This window comes from Coccinella septempunctata, chromosome 2 (genome assembly GCF_907165205.1).
Source record: "Coccinella septempunctata chromosome 2, icCocSept1.1, whole genome shotgun sequence".
Lineage (NCBI taxonomy): Eukaryota > Metazoa > Arthropoda > Insecta > Coleoptera > Coccinellidae > Coccinella > Coccinella septempunctata.
In genome coordinates, this window is record NC_058190.1 from 2,213,495 (window position 1) to 2,232,977 (window position 19,483).

General features: G+C 36.9%; 1 protein-coding gene across 1 annotated transcript in view; it reads left to right on the plus strand.

The window, feature by feature from the left end:
- The window catches only part of LOC123306360 (anillin), a 41,332-nt gene extending 21,861 nt beyond the window's left edge, over positions 1–19,471 (plus strand). The window contains exons 8-17 of the mRNA XM_044888327.1: positions 1,077–1,164; positions 1,216–1,344; positions 4,953–5,135; positions 5,296–5,406; positions 5,734–5,854; positions 5,937–6,104; positions 10,683–11,083; positions 13,646–13,840; positions 14,053–14,225; positions 19,067–19,471. Of these exons, the coding sequence (XP_044744262.1) occupies positions 1,077–1,164; positions 1,216–1,344; positions 4,953–5,135; positions 5,296–5,406; positions 5,734–5,854; positions 5,937–6,104; positions 10,683–11,083; positions 13,646–13,840; positions 14,053–14,225; positions 19,067–19,166 (1,669 nt within the window). The 3' untranslated portion in view covers positions 19,167–19,471. The remainder of the gene's footprint in view (positions 1–1,076; positions 1,165–1,215; positions 1,345–4,952; positions 5,136–5,295; positions 5,407–5,733; positions 5,855–5,936; positions 6,105–10,682; positions 11,084–13,645; positions 13,841–14,052; positions 14,226–19,066) is intronic.
- The last annotated feature ends 12 nt before the right edge of the window (positions 19,472–19,483 follow it).

Consider the following 19,483-nt stretch of genomic DNA (forward strand, 5'->3'; position numbering starts at 1 on the left):
CATGTAGCTCTAATCGTTTTTGTATTCATTATGAAAGTTGTAGATTCTAAAATTTTATACATCTTTTGTTTGAAGTAATTTTACATACTCTCAAACGTTTTCGAGTTGGGCGATAAGGGCGAGGAGCTTAGCCACACATGTGAAAGTGCAAGTTCAATGTAGAATCCTAGTCTAATCTACATTCATTCAATTGTCAAAATAACAAGGTATTTCTATGATGACAATTTCCAAATTAGTCACGAAAATTTAAGTGTTGTATTTGACTGAACCTTTAGAATGTACTATTGTCCAACGAGTGAATTTTTGCTTCAGCATGTATCGCTAAACACCTCGCATTAATCGCCATATATCTCAAAAACGTTTGAAAAAATTGCCAAGGACAAAATTTGTACAAAATGTTATGCTCTACAACTTTTATAATGAATGAGAAAAAGATTTGAAGCCAAGGGGAGGAGATAATTAAAAAAAAACTGATTTTTGTGACCTTTATGGCCAATTTTTATTGTTTCGGCTCGCTAAAACTGTCAGATTATATTTTTTCCGTTATTCTTGAATCATTAGCTTCAAAATAAGAAAAAACGCCACCGCGCTCGAGAATGTACACGTGACGTTTTTTTTTGCAACTTTAGCGCCCTCACACACATTTGCGACCCGCTTAAATTGTTAGATTAAGAGAATATACATATACTTTTCAACATGTAACCAACCACATATCTTAATCTTACACGCTCGAGTATGTACAATGATCGTTTTTTCTTAACTATTTTGACAGGCTGTCCTAAACAATTCCCCCTATACGAAGGTCCAATTTTTGCTAGAGGTACTCTACAGGGTGCAAGGTATCTTCCTTATATCAATCTGACACGCTCGATTAAATCCCAAATCCCCCATCGGCTCCCCAACTACTACTCCATCTTCCATATCTGACAAATTAGATTTCCATAAGCGAAATAAAACTGGCAATTCATGATTCGTTTTTCATTCATCATCATCTTCACACATGTTTCCATCGATCATCATACAACTCATTCCTCATTCTTAACATTTTTTTCTTTAAATGCTTCTGTATTATGCAGTATTGCAAGTTATTCTGGGACACTAGAAACGAGTTTCGGGAAAGAAATATTGGAAGCGGTCTGTAAAAATCAGACCCCCGTCAAAAGGGTAAGTTTCTGAGCTTTCTATTTTGCCCCGATTTAACGAGTGATTTTCCAGCCCATCTACGATGACAGCACGGCGAGCGACGTGTCCGACGTACTCGGGGACATGGACGAATATTTGGACGAGGCTCTGGAGAACGAGGAGAGTATGGGACCCACCCCGCCCAAACAGACGAAATCCAAAGTAACTATTGTCTATACTCGACATATTCTTTCGTACCCTCTTTATTCTAATAATGGCAAAGAATTAGTGGTTTGTAGGGCTGGGTGGGAATAAAACGACAATTCTTTTCAATTGGCCGACGGTTCGAGTAACTTTCACTCTTTTTCGAGGCTAAAATACAAATCTCAGTTACATAATATCACATGGAAACTACTATAATGGCTGACAAACCACAATGCAAGGACGGTTGGGGGAAAACACATCAAAGTTAAAAAAATTAAAACTCACCAAATAGATAAGATTGTAATACACCCTTCACAGGGAGGTTGGTATGTCATAAAAAAAATTTTCAGTCACTATCTATCATCCCGAAATAAAAATTTTTGCACAGGAAAACTCTTCTGAAATAGTTATCTCGCAATCATCATCATAGTCATCCTAATAATGATTAGGATTGCGAGAAAACTATTTCAGAATAGTTTTCCTGTGCATAAAGTTTTATTTCGGGATGATAGTAAATGAAAAGAATTTTTATGACATACCAACCTCCCTGTGAAGGGTGTAGTTTATTTTTTAATTTTTTTAACTTTGATGTGTTCGCCCCCAACCGTCCTTGCATTGTGGTTTGTCAGCCATTATTGTAATTTCCATGTGATATTATGTAACTGAGATTTGTATTTTAGCCTCGAAAAAGAGTGAAAGTTACTCGAAACGTCTGCCAATTGAAAAGGGTTGTCGTTTTATTCCCAACCAGCCCTACAAACCACTAATTCTTTGCCATTATTGTCTTTACTGTCTATTCACTATCATAAAAGCAGTCGGCTGGCCACGGAATTTTAACACATTTTTTTACTGCATAGGACGAAAAGGTAACGCTGTTCAAATATTTTTGGTTTTATAAATCAGCGCTATGTTGTGCGTTCTACATAAAAGTCTTAGTAATAACGTACTTCTCACAATGTGAATCGGAAAATTATTGAATTCGGTAATATGTGATGAACATAGCGTTTATACAAACCGTTTGAAGAGATTCATTATTTAGTTATTTGAGATCGGTGTTTAAATGTACAGGGTGTCTTCAAAGGTGAGGCTTTTATTTTTGACAGAAGGTAGAACTCATCAAAATAAGTCGTTTAATCAAAAATTATCTATATAAAATATCCAAGATGGCTAAGATACCACTCTTAGAAGTTCGACAAAATTTCATTGAATTTCAACTACGGTACTGTGGAAGGTGACCATCGCAAAAACGAAACAAAACATAAACATATGGTTGGACAATGAATGGTTCATTACCAAGTTCATCGGATTAGATGCATCAGGTCACTTTTGAGAGAATCATAATTGTTGTATCGTGCTATTTAGGGTGAAAAAAAATGTAGAAAATCGAGGAAGTTTCTTGAAAGTGCTTATGTTTGTTACGTTGAAAAAGTGCTGTGATGTTTCCCTAATTCAATTTTTCGGAAAAAGAAGATTGTGATGCCCATTGTGAAAAAATTCGTGAATAATTAAGACGATTTTTATGGGTGAGATTTTGAAGTATTATTCTATTTTTTATACATGTGTCCAAGTCTCTTCTATCAGTTGGTATCGAGATGAGCCATGTTATTGAAAAATAATGAGAAAAATTGGAATATCGAACGTGCCAATATCCTAAACGAAACCATATGGTCGAATCGATGAGTTTTTTTCATTGCTTTGCGATAATTCAGCTATTAGGATCTATTTCAGTAATCATTTTCAATTTTTTTTTTCAAATTTGTCATTTTGAAAGTTTTGTATGAGGGATTTTTGGTGAAACGCTTCATTTTTTGGATTTGGCCTCCCATGAACTTTGTTGAGGATCTGATTTGTTTTTATTTTTTTTATTTTTAATTTTTTGGTATCCTTGTTCATGTGTCTTTCGTTTTTTCATCACACTATTTTTTCGTTTTTTTTTGTATTTTGAAAGTTTATAGATTTATTGGGGAGATTTTGTATTATTTTTTACACTTGTGTCTCTTCTGTCAGTTGGTATCGAAATAAGCCATTTCTTAAAATCCTGTGAGCTACTAAAAAATAATGAGAACAATTCGGCAATCCTAAGTTTCCATTTTCATTACCACGTAAATATCGAACGTGCCAATATCCTAAACGAAACCGCATGGTCGAAGCAGGAGATAAGTTTATCCCAGTGCTTTGCTATAATTCAGCTAAAAAACGGTCTAGGGTCGTATTAGGATTTCTTTCAGTAATCATTTTCAATTTTTTTTTCAACTTTGTCATTTTGAAAATTGTGTAAAGGTGATTTCTGGTGAAACGCTTCATTTTGACCAGTTCTACCTTCTGCTGAAAAAAGCCTCACCTTCAAATACACCCTGTATTTATTTTTGCTGTAAACTCTTCCGCTCTTTGCATCCCTGTAACCGCAACCCCCTTGGGGGACTGGAGTCGGCGATTGGGATCATCCTCATTCAGTTCCTGAACCAATCGTATCTTATAAGGATCGAATTCATGTTGTTTAAGGATTCTCATGATCGTTAAGAGTGAAACACCAGATACATCGGACAATTTCCTAGTACTAAAGGTCAAATCCATTGCTACATGATCTCAAAGACAGCCACGTCCCTCGTTTCGTCTCTTTCATGCACCCTCACTTCGGAAAACGAAGAATCAGAGGAGGCTAAGGTTTTCACCATTCTCTGTTCCTCTGAAAAATAGCTAGAAAATGTGTCATCCGTTTTCTTCCAGCTCTTATAATTTTCGAGATCCCCTTAGTAGACAACGAATTTTGCTCACCCTGTACAGTCTTCGTGGCTGGATTCTAGTGTTTGCTGGGATGTAAGAAATGGGGGCTACCGTTTTTTTGCTCACCAGTTGGCGCCTTTGTAGAGTGAGGTCCTGAACATAGACAAACTAATGCAAGATTTGTTTATCTACGATGACGGGGACTTGTCATTGCACAGATCAAAATATTGGAGAAATTGAATATATAAATATTTGGTTACTAATCAATATCTTGTTCGTCATGTGTGTAAGTCCCTTTCTGACAATGATTTGGCTTCACTTCATTTATAGCATTAAACACGTAATATCAATAAAAGTATTATAGATATATGGGGGCCATAAACTTAATATTAATCATATAGTTGAGTCTATGATTTGGACCTCACGCTACACTAGCACGTCTAGCGGCGCGGTAGCCCTCATTGAAGACTTCATGCAAGGACAAGGTTGATATGCGTGAATTCATTCTCATGTTTCCTGAAATCCCTGACCATCGTCAGCCTATTGTTCTCTTTCAATTTTGTCAAGTTTTGTATAGGTGATTTTTGGTGAAACGCTTCATTTTGACCAGTTCTACCTTCTGTTAAAAAAAACCCTCACCTTTAAATACATCCTACCCTATTGTTGATTTCAAAATTTCGGGGTTACTATTTAGAATGATTGGATTTTTATACTAAGTAGCACACTCTGTACTCTGTCTCGTTAAAGATGAACTTTCTATTTTCTAAATGGTTGTGGCAACATCGTTCTGACGTTTACGAAAACTCACAAAAATTATTTCATGGCCAACCGACTGCATTTATATAAGTGAGTGGAGTATCTGTAGCGAGAATTCCATTTTTGACCAAGTTGTTGCGTTTCAGGACAGTTCCTTCGCTTCTCATTCTTTCAATTACAAAGATTGTTCCGCAAACAGTTTCAAATCACCGATGAAACAAAAACCTATTTTCGAAAGACCCGAAGAGAAGCCGGTTAAATTGGTAGACGGTGATGAAGTGGTTCCTCTGACCTATACTGTTAGTTTCTACAGAAGACAAACCAGTAATGTAAGTAGTAATCTGAACCGATCGATGCTTGAATGGTTATTTGTCCGTTTGTACTTGCTGATTTTAAGTTTCTTCTCCTGATTAAAGAAATGGAATACTTTTGTTACAAGTTTTATTGATTAGCATTTTTGTTTATTGTTTTTTTTTTTCTTCACTTTAGACCTCGTCACCATCATCCACAAAAGTTGTATCGAGGCAAGAAAAAGATTCAGTTCCCGAGCCGGATAAACAGCTGGACATTCTGGCGAAGATCAAATTTTTACAGGCTGAGGTAGGTGCAATTTATATTGGTAGTTTGCCGGATAGTCAAAGTAATCCTAGCTTTTACTGCTTACATTAGTTATAACGAATTTTCGTGTGAAATGGAATATTAATTTTTATTCATTCAGATTTCAGTGAAATAACATTATAAGCATTTTATTTTCGTCAATTGTTTTCACTACGACAAAGTTGAGGTTGAAAGAATTGTATTGACCGATCAAAATCTCGATCTGAAATTATTCTACAACTACAAATGGAAATTTTGAAGTTTCACGCGTCTTAATCGCGAAAATATGGCTTAAGTTTCTGATTCATACTGACGAAGCTGTTTTTTCAGGTGCAAAAGTTGCAGCTGATCATTTCGCAGACGAGTCAGGCTCTGAATCTCTGCAACAACACCTTAGAGTTCATGGGATCTACCGAACAAGTAGAAGCAGAAAAGGTTCTGCTGGTCTCTAGTGAGTATCTTCGATAGCGAATGGATTCTGTTATAATAACGCGGAATGGGAATTCTTATCAGTATGATTGTTTTTATTTCAGCTCATCGCAGGCAGGCGATATTGAACGAAATTCAAAGGCTCAAAGTTGAGGAGACGCTCAGGCCGCAACACCACAACGAGCAGGAGATACCCATCGAGAGGGGCGTTTTGACGATTTCGAAGATCATATTGCCCCTCAAAAAAGATTACGTGAGGGCTCTCGCGGCTGGTAAGTTATTTTTTATTATGAACTAGGTGTTAATAGTGGCAGGACGAATTTTATTTACTCTACTTATTGCACTCTTCTACTCTGCTATCTTCTACATCATTCGATTCTACTCTATTGTGCTCTGTTTTACTCCGAGTCTTCTCTATTCCATTCTACTTCTCTCCACTCTACTCTCCCCACTACTCTGCTCCACACACTCAACCCACTCTGATCTGCTCACTTTGCTTTCCTCGCTACCATGGATAATAAATTTATTTATTGACATAAGCATTGCTCAATACAATTTACGGAACAATCCATTTGAAAAAAGTAATTACAAATTACTATGAAAAACTAGAATAAAACAAACAAAGAATTATAAGAATCAATCCACAACTATACGCCCCTAAAGCAATTAATTGATACTCCAAATAAGTCCAAGGCAGGGGACAATGGGGAATTCTACTCAATTTGGGCTATCACTGCATATGCAAGTTTAAACTGAATAATTATGAGTCATTCATGATTTTTTCAAATTCACCGCGGAAACTATTCAAAATCATCCATTCCAATATTGATTTTGTTTCTATCAGAAAACAAAAATCCTGAGCGACAAAACAAAAGTATGGTTTTGCTTTGTGATCAGGGTGTTAGTTTTCATCTAAACATTTTGGGATCAATTGATAACAACGAAAAATGCTGTTGGATGTGCTATATGTTTATTTGCAATTCATAAAAAAATTACAAAAATTGAAATAGTGGGCAATAAATGAAGCTTTTCCTAGGACACTAAAGTATATGGTGATCTGCTATACGTCGAAGGTGTTGTTTCTGTACAATAGGTTGTTCTGAAATAATGAACTTAGTTGAATTTGTAAAATATACATATATCAGAAATTAATATGAACCAATATTCAACATACCATCATAGCATACATATTCCAGTTACTTACATATGTAGGTATTATTTAAAGAATGTTCAGAACCACACTTAAAAAAAAACCGTACTGACATATGCAAGACCTGTATGTCAGTATAGTTTCTTGGTGCTTTTTGTATGATTTCCTTATGATATGGTCTCTTCATGACACATTATACAAATCGATTAATGGATGAACAAAACACTCACAGCAGGTTTCATAAAACTTTGACTTTCTAAACAACAATTTGACAGTCACTTGGTTCCCAAATGGAAATCAATAAAACCTCTGCATTTCTGAATATATTGAAAGAGTAGCAATTGAGAATCATTGAATGGACCTATAAAGATCATCTTTTCCCCTTAAGAGGCCGTTCATGAAAGGGATGCTTACAGCATACAACAATTTACGTTGATGAACAGTTCTCAATTGACCTGCAGTGCACACCATGTGCATTGCACATGGTGTAGTTAATAGTGTGTGCTGAATTAATTGTCTTCAAGCTCTGAGAATTTTATCCACTTAGGAGCACTGAAAATTAGAATCAATAAATGACTGATTCACATGTTACGACTTTTGATACTTACACTTTCATTTTCCTTAGTTGAGTGAAAAACTCAATCACGTAAAATACTTTTCATTATTTGATTCACCGTTCTTCACCATTCAATAATTTTTGAACAATATTTTGATGTTTTCACAAAGAAATAAGACAAAAAAATTCAAAAATCAGCAACTAAAACGAGCCAGATAAACAAAAAGCGGAATGAGAATCAAAACATTCAAAACCTCTTCGATCAAAATTGACGTCTGAAATCTTAAAAAACTTCATATATTTCTGCCAATGGCACTCAAATTAATATTTTAAACAGTCCTAGCGTCTTAAAAACACGCGTGACACACAGATGGCGCTCAAATCGCTTTAGTCGCCTCGTTTCCCATCTTTCTACTCTATAATCTTTGGGTTGAAATGGTTATTTCAAAATGTGACGTTTCAAAGGTATTTCATAAAAAATACATCATTTTCGACACAAGAAGTATTCCCTATTCGTTGAAAAGAGACGTATCTCGATGAAGATAAAAATGATTGAGGTAATTTGTAATGGGGTATTTTCCTAAATTTCAAAATATATGTCATAAAAATGCTTATAACTCAAATATCTCGAAATATATTTTTTTCGAATTTTAACATATTGCATTTTGTCTGTATTCGATTACGAGAATTCTGATTTCAGAAGTGCTCTTGTGAATATTCTACGTCATTTTCACAATCCGGCAACGCCCATTTGTGTCAGTAATGGTCATGAAAGTTTTCTTATCACCATAGATGTAATAAATATCAAGTTTGATGATCACATTTGACAAGAAAAACACACAATGACACAAAATGTCATCGGTTTTAAGAAGGTAAAGACACAGATCACAGAAACAATTTTTTGTAATCTGTGGATATCTTCTTGATCGGTTCCAGTGTTGTCGAATTAACAAAAATTACTATACTTTAATAAAGGCATTCTACGTCACAAGCTTTCACATAGTCGAAGTTTCGAAGGGTGTATTTCTGAAATGTCTGAATTTTGAAGCGAATCTTTAAAGTGTTAGATAACTAGTAGAAAAGGCTTTCCATAAATAATCTCAAATTCGGTTTTGGAGTTTTAGGAAACTTGCCCATTCGTACGAGGTGTCACCTGGTAGAAAATAAACCGACCACGAGTTTCAACCTCGAGAACATTCAAATTGAATTTGCATCAATAATAATAATGTCAATGTCAAACAAAACAATTTAATCTCGACTCGGTTGTATTCTACTGCTGCCTCAAATTTAGAATAAAAAATCTATATTTTTCAAAAATTGACGAAGATAACATAAAAATCGTCAAGATCGAAATGTTGCACCGAGGTTCATGAAATTTCTTGATTTATCACTAGAAGAATAGCTCTTTCAAAATATGTATCACATTAAGATCTATGATGATTTCTGGAAGATACGCGACTCGAAAGGTGACCTTCGAAAAATTCCCTAAAAGATGGGGTCAGTTAAAAATTCGTCAAGATCCAAAGGTTACACCGAATACGATGAAATTTCGAGATTAACACTGCGCAAAAAAATTAACGCACATTATGGAAATCTCAAATTTATTCTACAACTGAAGGTGTTCTCAATGATAATTATTTTTATCAGAATTATGCATGCATATGTTATCCACTTTCAACGGTTTTCTTCAATACAGATGTTTTTTCCCAGCAGGAATAAAAAAAGATGATATTATCAAATTTTGAATGTATTCTCCATTCTAAAATCAGTTGTTCTCGATCAATTCTAGTGATCAATAGTTTTTCTTTCGTTTGATTTTCTACACTCGATCGCTATGCAACGCGAAACACGCAATTTGACCCAAGAGGAATGTGCCCAAGCGGTAGTTTTGCGAGAAGAAGGGTGGACATACACAAGAATTGCAGAAAGGTTTGGAGTTTCCCATACAAGTGTGTCCAGAATGTTGCAGCGATTCAGGGAGACAGGTATGTATGTCCGAAGACCAGGACAGGGTAGACCACGGGTAACAACTGCCATTCAAGAACGTTACTTCGTTGAGACAACGGTTTGCAACCGCTCGCCTCCTTCAAATTCAGCTTGAGCAAACTCATTAGGTGCAAATTAGCACTCAGACAATAAGAAATCGCCTTAGAGAATATGATTTAAGGCCTCGTGTCGCGGCAAGAGGCCCAGCTCTTACCCAGCCCATCGAAGGGCGCGTTTGGATTTTGCGAGAGAGCATATCTATTGGGAAGAGGCCGATTAGGAAAGAGTTCTCTTCACAGATGAGTCTAGATTCTGCCTCTACCATTGTGATCGACGTTCCCTCGTATACAGACGTCCACATGAAAGATATGCTCAGTGCAATTTCCTGAATACTACTGGTTTCGGGGAAGGATCGATTATGGAATGGGGTGGAATATCTTTGACTGCTCGCACAGACCTAGTGGTCGTTGATAATGGAGCTATGAATGCTGATAACTATGTAAGGAACATTCTTGAAGAGCATGTAGTGCCATTTGCCCCATACATTGGTGAAAATTTCAATTTTATGGACGATAATGCCAGACCCCATCGTGCGCGCATCGTTCAGGAGTACCTTGAAGAGGTTGAAGTCTCTTGAATGGAATGGCCAGCAAGAAGTCCAGATCTCAATCCGATTGAGCAGTTTTGGGACAACCTCAATAGAAGGCTGAGAAGTTCAGAAAATCATCCAGCTACTCTCAATGACTTAGGAGTCCAACTCGGAGAAATCTGGGAAGGATTAGATCAGAACATTTTAAGATCCCTCATTTTGAGTATGAACCGTCGTTTCCGAGCTGTAATCAACGCAAGGGGTGGAAATACCAAGTATTAAATCACTTATCAGCATTTCAGTATTTTGAAGATTGTTCATTTCTCTTCTTTCACTTAAAATTCGGTGAAATCCTGAATTTTTCTTCCATATAATGTGTCTTGTTTCGTTCAAAACCTTCCCGAGAGAACATAAAAAATAAGTTATAAAGTCAATGTAGAGTTAACTTTCATTAAAATTGAGATTTTCAGAATGTGCGTTAATTTTTTTGCGCAGTATAAATAACTAGCAGATAACCAAAATTTCAAAAAAATCATATATATTCTAAAATCCTGTTTTTTTTCTTCTAGCTGGCGGCAAAGGGCATCATGTAATATGCCTGGTGAAATGCGGGGAAGAAGTGGTTTCCTCGAAACTCGTCTCGACCGTGGCGACGAACATCAAGAATCCCTGCTACGAATTGACCATCCCCGGTTCCATCACGCTGAAAAACATCTACAACGATTCCACCGTCACCCTGGAGGTGTACTGTCTGCAGGCCCAGGAGGAACTCCTCCCGCACGAGGTCAAGTATCACATCAAGAAGAACAAGGCGACGCCGAAAAAGTCCAAGCACGAATCGTTGTTGTCCAGGCCCATCAAGGAATCTCCCGGCGGTCCTCAGGCAGTGAGGTCTCCTTCCTTCGCGCTGATGGGTTACGTCGTGTTCTCCGTGCATAAGATGAACAGGAAGTCGTGGAGTTTGAATAACGTGAGTTTTTTTATATTTCTTATTTTTTTTTTCTTAAACGGCGACTTCTTACGTCTTACGGCCGGTTTCATAATCAAACCTAAGGTCCCTTTAATTTCAAAGCTTCCTTTAGGATTCATTCAGAATCTAATGAAATCAATTTTGCATTTTTTATTCCGTTTTCATTTCTGAAATACGATGTCGCACCGTATAAAACATCCTGAATTGGAAGATAACCGTGTTTTTTGTTAGTCAGCACAGATAAGTCGAAATTTTGACGTCTTCATCGACGCAAATTTTACCGAATTTCGACAGTCGGGGCACATCTGATTTCCGCGATTATTCACCGGCAGTTCACGTACTTTACTATTTGCGATTAATTAGTGCCGTCCGCCGTAAAAACTTGTTGCGAGATTTCTTTAGAGTTGCTTTCCTTTTTCTTTGTTACGATTCAGAGTATAATTTATTTATTTTTTTCTCTTCACGGTATTGGGTGATATTTTTCTGTTTTCTGGGAGTTTGCGAGTGCAAGTGGCCAACCGAAACCATAGGTAAGACGACACTCCGCCATTTTTTTCTCTTTTGTATCATTGGAACTTCAGCCTCCCTTCATCCCTTACTCCCCGGTTTAGGTTCCACTTCCAATCCTACTGCCAAAGCACCCCGCTGGCGTGGATACTCAGAGGGTGGTGAACGCACTTTGGAGTGGCGAAAAACCTCCTTCATCCAGTACTCCCTAGTTTAAGTTCCACTCCTACTGCCGAAGCAGCCCGCTGGCGTGGATACTCAGGGGGCGCAGAAAGCACTTTGGAGTGGCGAAAAACTTCCTTCATCCCTTACTCCCTAGTTTAAGTTCCACTCCTACTGCCGAAGCAACCCCCTGGCGTGGATACTCAGGGGGTGCAGAAAGCACTTAGGAGTGGCGAAAAACTTCCTCCATCCCTTACCACCCCGGGTTAAGTTCCACCCCTACTACTGAAGCACCCCGCTGGCGTGGATACTCAGGGGGTGCTGGAAGCACTTTGGAGTGGGCAAACCTCTTTCCTCCCTCGTTTGTCCGACGCTCACCACTGCTGTTATCAAAGAACCCCGCTGGCGTGGATACTCAGGGGGCGAAGAACGCATCTAGGGGTGGGCTGTCGGGAATCTGTGCCGTCTTGTTTCATCCCCTAACCTAGCTGAAGTCCGATACCTGTCCGTTAAGTGTGCGTCTTAGGTTCTGGCTGTCGAACACGTCCGTAAACTCTCGTATAACGTTTGAGATCGGATCCTGTTTCATTCCGTCCGTTTTGCCCTGTAAATTCACTGATCTCGACAGTCTTTCACTGTGCGAATTTTGTGATAGTGCCATTTGTGTTTCCTTGTACGAGTTGATAAATAAAATTTTGATTTTGACTTTCACTAGTTGTCGCTAACACCCCAGACACCGAGGAAACTTGTCTTCGGCTAGTAGCTACCAGGGTAGGTTTGCTATTTTCCCTTTAAGAATAGCTGGCACTCGAGTATACCGAGAAAAAGGCGTTCAAAAATGGCCAATTGCTTGATTTTGGCTATTACTGGTACTTCTAGACTAGATAGATAAAGTCGTTGAGAGCAATCCTGGGCTTGATTTTCGTGGAAAGTCCATTAGTAGAACCCGTTTTACGATATCCTCATTTGTCTCGAAGATATAACCAAATTTTGATATTTTGTCAATGAGAAAATATGCCATAACTTTTTATTTTCGAAAATACCTAAAACCGATGAAAACCTTTTACAGGCACTTTTTAACTGGTAATACTTTAAGATATAACCAAATTTTGATATTTTGTCAATGAGAAAGTGTGCCATAAATTTTTTTTTTCAAAAATATCTTAAACCGATAAAAACCTTCTACAGGCACTTTTTAACTGGTAATACTTTAAGATATAACCAAATTTTGATATTTTGTCAATGAGAAAGTGTGCCATAACCTTTTTATTTTCAAAAATATCTAAAACCGATAAAAACCTTATACAGGCACTTTTAAACTGGTAATACTTATTTTCAAAAATATCTAAAAACGATAAAAACCTTCCACAGGCACTTTTTAACTGGAAATATTTGGAGAAAATGTGCCATAACTTTTTTATTTTCGAAAATATCTAAAAACGATATACTTGTAACTTTTAAATATGAAAATTGGTAGTTCTGAAAAGGAGTGATTGAAAAAACCGAATAAAATATGAGTATAAAAGAAGAGTATTTATCGAAAACTTCCGAAACCAAAGTTTATGAAGTTAACCTTACTCCTTGACCAAAAGAAAACTATTAAAATAAATCGGCATCGGCAACGCGGCATTATGTTGACAATACAAACTGTAAGAAATTGTTTTGTTTTATACGAATTCCAAGGTAGTTACAGTTGGCATGACTTATCTTGAATTAACTTCACTAATAGACTCGTCCGAGCTTATTTACCACAACAAAAATTGTCTTTTATCTTTGATATAATGATATTTCTTCAGAGTTAGACGCTGGCACTGTATGCACTTTTATATTGAATGAGTGGCATCCTGTCAGCTGGGGTTATATTCGCACCAATCTCTCATTTTTCATTTGCAGACACCCTCGATGAGTCCCCTGGAAGGATCCGTCGAAATGGTAGTTTCTTGCGAATTGACAGCAAGCGTCGAATACCGCGGGTTCCTGACTATGTTCGAAGACATTTCCGGTTTCGGCGCTTGGCACAGAAGGTGGTGCCTTCTTAAGGGAGATTCCTTGAGTTACTGGAAGTATCCAGACGACGAGAAAAAAATGGTGAGTTTGCATGTTCAACATATCGCGAATGCCGAAACCGTGGATTTTTTTTATCATCGCAGAATTTTTTCTGACATAATGAAATAAAAATTAATCATTTTTACGTTTTACTTTTCTCATAGTTTGTAGTTGGTTCATTTGGAATCATTAACTTATAAATATGAAATTGATCATGGACATTTTGCAAAGATGGTGTTATTATGTGTTTTCAGCCCCCCATAAATTCAATCGATTTGAAAAGTTGCGTCACCAAAGAAGTCGGCCCAGTGAGCAGGGACATCTGTGCTAGGCTTCACACGTTTTTGATAGAAACTGAAAGAGAACCCCTTCCTCAAGACAAAGAAACACTGACCACAATATGTAAAAAGGACAAAACAATAATCAGGTAAGATTGAATTTGAGTAATTCACATTTGGATGATTGCACGTCTCAAAATTACAGTTAGCTTTGTTAATATACTGCTCCGGAAAAATGAAGGTAGATTTAGGGCTGCTTCAAAAGTACATAGTCGAATCTTGTTCACTGAATGTTCATTTATGAGAAAACAAGTGTTAAATCTCGTATATCTGAATGGTTTTTTGCTCCTCGTTTGATAATATTGTCACATTCATGCAAGTTTTTGTCATTTGGGTTTATAAGAGTTTTGGTTATTGTTTTCTTACAATCAACCTTAACTTAATTCAAAATCTGAAGATTTGTTTTGCAATTACCCCTAGACGTAAATTTAGTGCGGATGAAGCCAATAGGCAAATCAGATATATGTTGCGAATTTCTTTCAAGTTAGTGAGAGCATAGTTTCCCGACTCGTCTATCCATGTCGAGAAACTGGAAAAATGACCGAAAGACCGAGAAGTGGGCGCCCAAGATCTACCAGACATGCACAAGATCGGTTTCTAACTGCGTAGAGTGCCTTTGGGTACTCCATGCAAAGGTTTCGAACTCTTCTGAAGGTATTTTGGTTTCGCCGGAGACGGTTCGTCAAAGACTTCGAGATGTTAATCTACAACTACACTCTCGACGAGCCTTGAGAAGCCAAAGATTATTGAGCAGAAAGATAGGAAACGCCCTCATAACTCTAGTACTAAAAACCCGCTACATTTTGGCCTGTGTGCCACATTTGACAATGAGATGGCGCTTAAAACCTACTTTCAATACAGGAAGGTAAATTGAACTTCCGACAAAAAAAAAGAGTAGAATAGTGACAATAGAAGTTGCAATGAAACATGAAAAATTTTTACTATGAAAAACTCAAAATGTTGTCCATTATTTGTAGACAAAAATATAATCTATTTTCAAATTTGGCCCTTACGTTTTGGAAAACTTCAACTTGAATTTCTCGGCAGGCTGTGCGTATTCTTACTTTCAATTCTTCTACATCTCCGAGATGTCTTTTATCTATTATATATAAAAGATGTTGAATGTCCTCAGACGACAAAATCTAGATGTCAAGTCTGGGGAGCGTGGTGGCCATTCAATTTGTCCTCTTCTACCAATACTCCTCTTGGAAGTGTATGAAAGTAATGAGAAGAGAATGAGGTCTTTCTGTAGAAGCATAAGTATAGAAATGAGATAATAAATTTAGTGACGCAATGGCTCGCAGATCATTTTCAAGAAGAATGGATTGGTAGCAGAGGGTCGATTGAATGGAATGGCCACCACACTCCCCAGCCTTACACCTTTAGATTTTTTCGTCTGGTTGCATTACATTACATTCGGTTGTGTCTAAAATCATAGTCCCAAGATATAAAAGAAGTCGAAGTTTTCCAAAACGTTTACCTATACATGGTGAGTCTTTGACCCATACAAATATATTAACAGTAGATTCTTGAGGTCATAGGAAACACTTTTTTCCTATACCATTTTTTTCGATTCGGCCCTGATAAAAAGCCATTTTAATTCATCATAATGAACTATGCCACCCCTGGAGAAACAAAATTAATTTCAGAATAACTAGCTAAATCTATGACACTACACATCTGTGGATCTTTTAAACAGTGTTGTATTCGGTCAAAATACGCAATTTCGCATTTCACAGATATTTTTCATTTTTGAACATCAAATCACTCGAAAACGGCGCATTTCACGAGAGAATATAAAGAAAAAGTAGGTACTTTCATTTTACAAAACATTGAAATATGTATCAGATAGCGTCCAACTTAGTTTCAAGACTTGGGTTCTTTAAATTTTTGTTATTTTTATGGTACGTTATGGTCATAATGAGAAAACTGGGTTATATCGTTTGTTCGAAAATATTCATCAAATAAATGAAAACTATATTTCGAAATTAATTCTTTTTTTTGGATGACACCTTTTGTGAGATAGAAATAAAAATAATATTTCTTATTGTTTTTCAACAGCCTGTATCTTTTAAACCGAGCTGATTCGGAAAAAATTGTAAAAGTAAAAAGTGTTACTTTTGACCTCAAGAATCTACTGTTCAAATATTTGTACCAGTCAAAGACTCTGTAATGAGAAAATGGTTTTTCAAACCTATTCCCTCATTTTAGAAGAATCTTCTAGTTTTCACGGTCAAGTAATTTTATTCTCGAATTAATTTTGGAGAAAAATATTTTCAATTTCCAATTCAGGATTCCGACATCGTTCGGAATCGTAAACATACCGTACCGTTTCTATTTCGTTTGCATTTCCTAAAAACGATGTCGCACCGTATAAAACATCCTGAATTGGAAGATAACCGTGTTTTTTGTTCGCTAGCACAGATAAGTCGAAATTAAGACGCACATCTGATTTCCGCACCCCCCCTGTGGGTATAAAATCAGATGTTCCCCCGCAGGCCACTTCACTTACGATTTTCACTTACATTCGACTTACGCTTGATTTGCTGTTTCATTAATCGCCTTACCTTCCGCCGTTGAATTTTATTAGAAGATTTCTTTTGAGTTTTGGTTTCACCGTTCAGAATATAAATTTTTAGTTTTTTTTCTCTCTGTAATTATTGTGCACCATATTGGATGATTTTGAGGTTCGCGAGTGCAAGTGGCCAAACACAGGTAAGACGACACTCCGCCATTTTATTTTCTCTTTCGTCTAGTTGGAACTTCAGCCTCCCCTCATCCCTTCCTACCCCTAGGTTAAGTTCCACTCCTACTGCAGAAGCACCCCGCTGGCGTGCATACTCAGGGGGCGCGGAAAGCACTTTGGAGTGGCAGAAAACCTTCCTTCATCCCTTCCTACCCCGGGTTAAGTTCCACCCCTACTGCTAAAGCACCCCGCTGGCGTGGATACTCAGGAGGTGCTGAGGCACTTTGGAGTGGCAGAAAACCTTCCTTCATCCCTTCCTACCCCGGGTTAAGTTCCACCCTACTGCTAAAGCACCCCGCTGGCGTGGATACTCAGGGGGTGCGGAGGCACTTTGGAGTGGCTAACCCTTTTTCCTCCCCCGTTGTTTCGACGCTCACCTCAGCTGTTATCAAAGAACCCCGCTGGCGTGGATACTCAGGGGGCGAAGAACGCACCTAGGTGTGAGCTGTCGTAGGTCTGTGCCGTCTTTCATCCCCTAACCTGGCTGAAGTCCGATATCTGTCCGTTAAGTGTACGTCTCAGGTTCTGGCTGGCGAACAAGTCCGTTAACCCCCGTATAACGTTGGAGATCGGATCCCGTGTCATTCCGTCCGTTTTGCCATGTAAATCTCACTGATTTCGAGTCATTGTAAGAATTTTGTAATAGTGCCATTTGTGTTCCCCTTTTACGAGTCGACAAATAAAAGTTGTGTACGTTGATTTTGACTATCATTGGGCGTCGCTAACACCCTAGACACCAGGGAACCTTGTCTCCGACTAGTAGCTGCCAGGGTAGGTTTGCTATTCTCCCTTAAAGAATAGCTGGCGCTCGAGTACACCGAGGAAAACCCGTTACAACTCACCCTCTATTTTTGTCTACAAAATAATGGACAACTTTTTGAAAATCTTTTATAGTAAAAGATTATTTTCATTTTTATTGCAATTCTAGCTATCGTAACTGTTCTCCTTCTATTTTGGAAGTAAAGGGTCGCTAAAATTGATGATACCTAAACTACAACTTTCTCAACCCAACTAGATGGAGGAAAATTACACATTTTTTCGAGAAACTAATAATGCCATCAACTGCATTCCTCTATCTTCTTTTGTTTTCGAGTTATAGGTCAAAATTAAAATTTCAACTTTGGTCATTATCTCCGTTTCCGTTTGAGCTAGGATGTTGAAATTTAAACATTATACAGACACTTTTTTGATAGAAATCCAGTGGCTTACTATGATTTTTTCTAACAGGTATATTTGCTGAGCCATAACATAAAAATGTGTTTTTTCTTATGAAAACTTTAGTTTAAAATGACTTAGGAAGACTAAAGGCGATGTAAAAATGGCGATTCTTTCTAAGTCATTTTAAACTACTTACACATCTTTATGTTACAGCTCAGCAAATATACCTGTTGGAAAAAAATCATAGTAAGCCACTGGATTTCTATCAAAAAAGTGTCTGTATAATGTTTAAATTTCAACATTCTGCACAAACAGAAACGGAGATAATGACCAAAGTTGAAACCACCCAAATTTAAATTTTGGCTCATAACTCAAAAACAAAAGAAGATAGCGGAATGCAGTTGATGGCATTATTAGTCTCTCGAAAAACACAAACGTGATGTGCCATGCATTTCCTCTATCTCGTTGGGTTAAAAAGTTGTAATTCAGGTATCACCAATTTTACCCACCCTATGACCCTATACTTACAAAAAAGATCAAGTGTATGGCATTTTTGGATAAGCAATAGAATAACCTTTAAAATCAGGTATCACTCAACCCCTTTCCCATTTTAAGGGTTGTTGTTATCAGGCCCACAGGGTAGATACAAATTGATTGGAACCAACAATATAAAATCTACGAACCAAAATTTTTTGCATTTTTTCTAATTTAGTATGGGGCTGAGATATTAAGGGTGGCATTTTTTCGATTTGCCACACTCTATGATTTTTCAAGTTTTTCGCTATCATAGAACATCATCTAGAGGGTGAAGGTAAAATTATGACATCAAAATATCAGCCACATTGATTAAAAATTCTTGTATGGTTAAATTAATGAAAACTCAGTTTTAATTCCTCGTTATCCTCAGATAATCCCCAAACTCTGACTTGAGGGTACTTTGGTGGGTTTGCTGTTTTCCTTTTTCTGAAAGAATAGCTGGTGCGCGTTCCAATTTTTTTGATATTATATAAATCCATTCCTTTTCAGGCACCTTCTGTCTGCAGACACAAAAGAAGAAAGAATAAAATGGTGCTCACAATTCAATACGATACTATTAGCGACAAAAATATGTGGAAATAATGCATAAATGATATGTTATTAATATATCAAATATATACAGTATGATATAATGATAAATATGTGTATAGTTAAGATAATATTATACTTTAAGATTTTAAACATTTTATAATTAAAAATTAATTATATTTTTTATGACATGATTTGATACTTTTTTATATATGATGAAATAATAATAATAAAAATTACCTTTTATTCTGTACCAATTCTTCACGGAAATGAGGTAATGATTTTCCATTATCAATATTATTATCTGTTTATATTCATTTTGTTACTGACTGCATAAGAGAATTAAATAAAAATATTTAATATTCACTGATATTGATT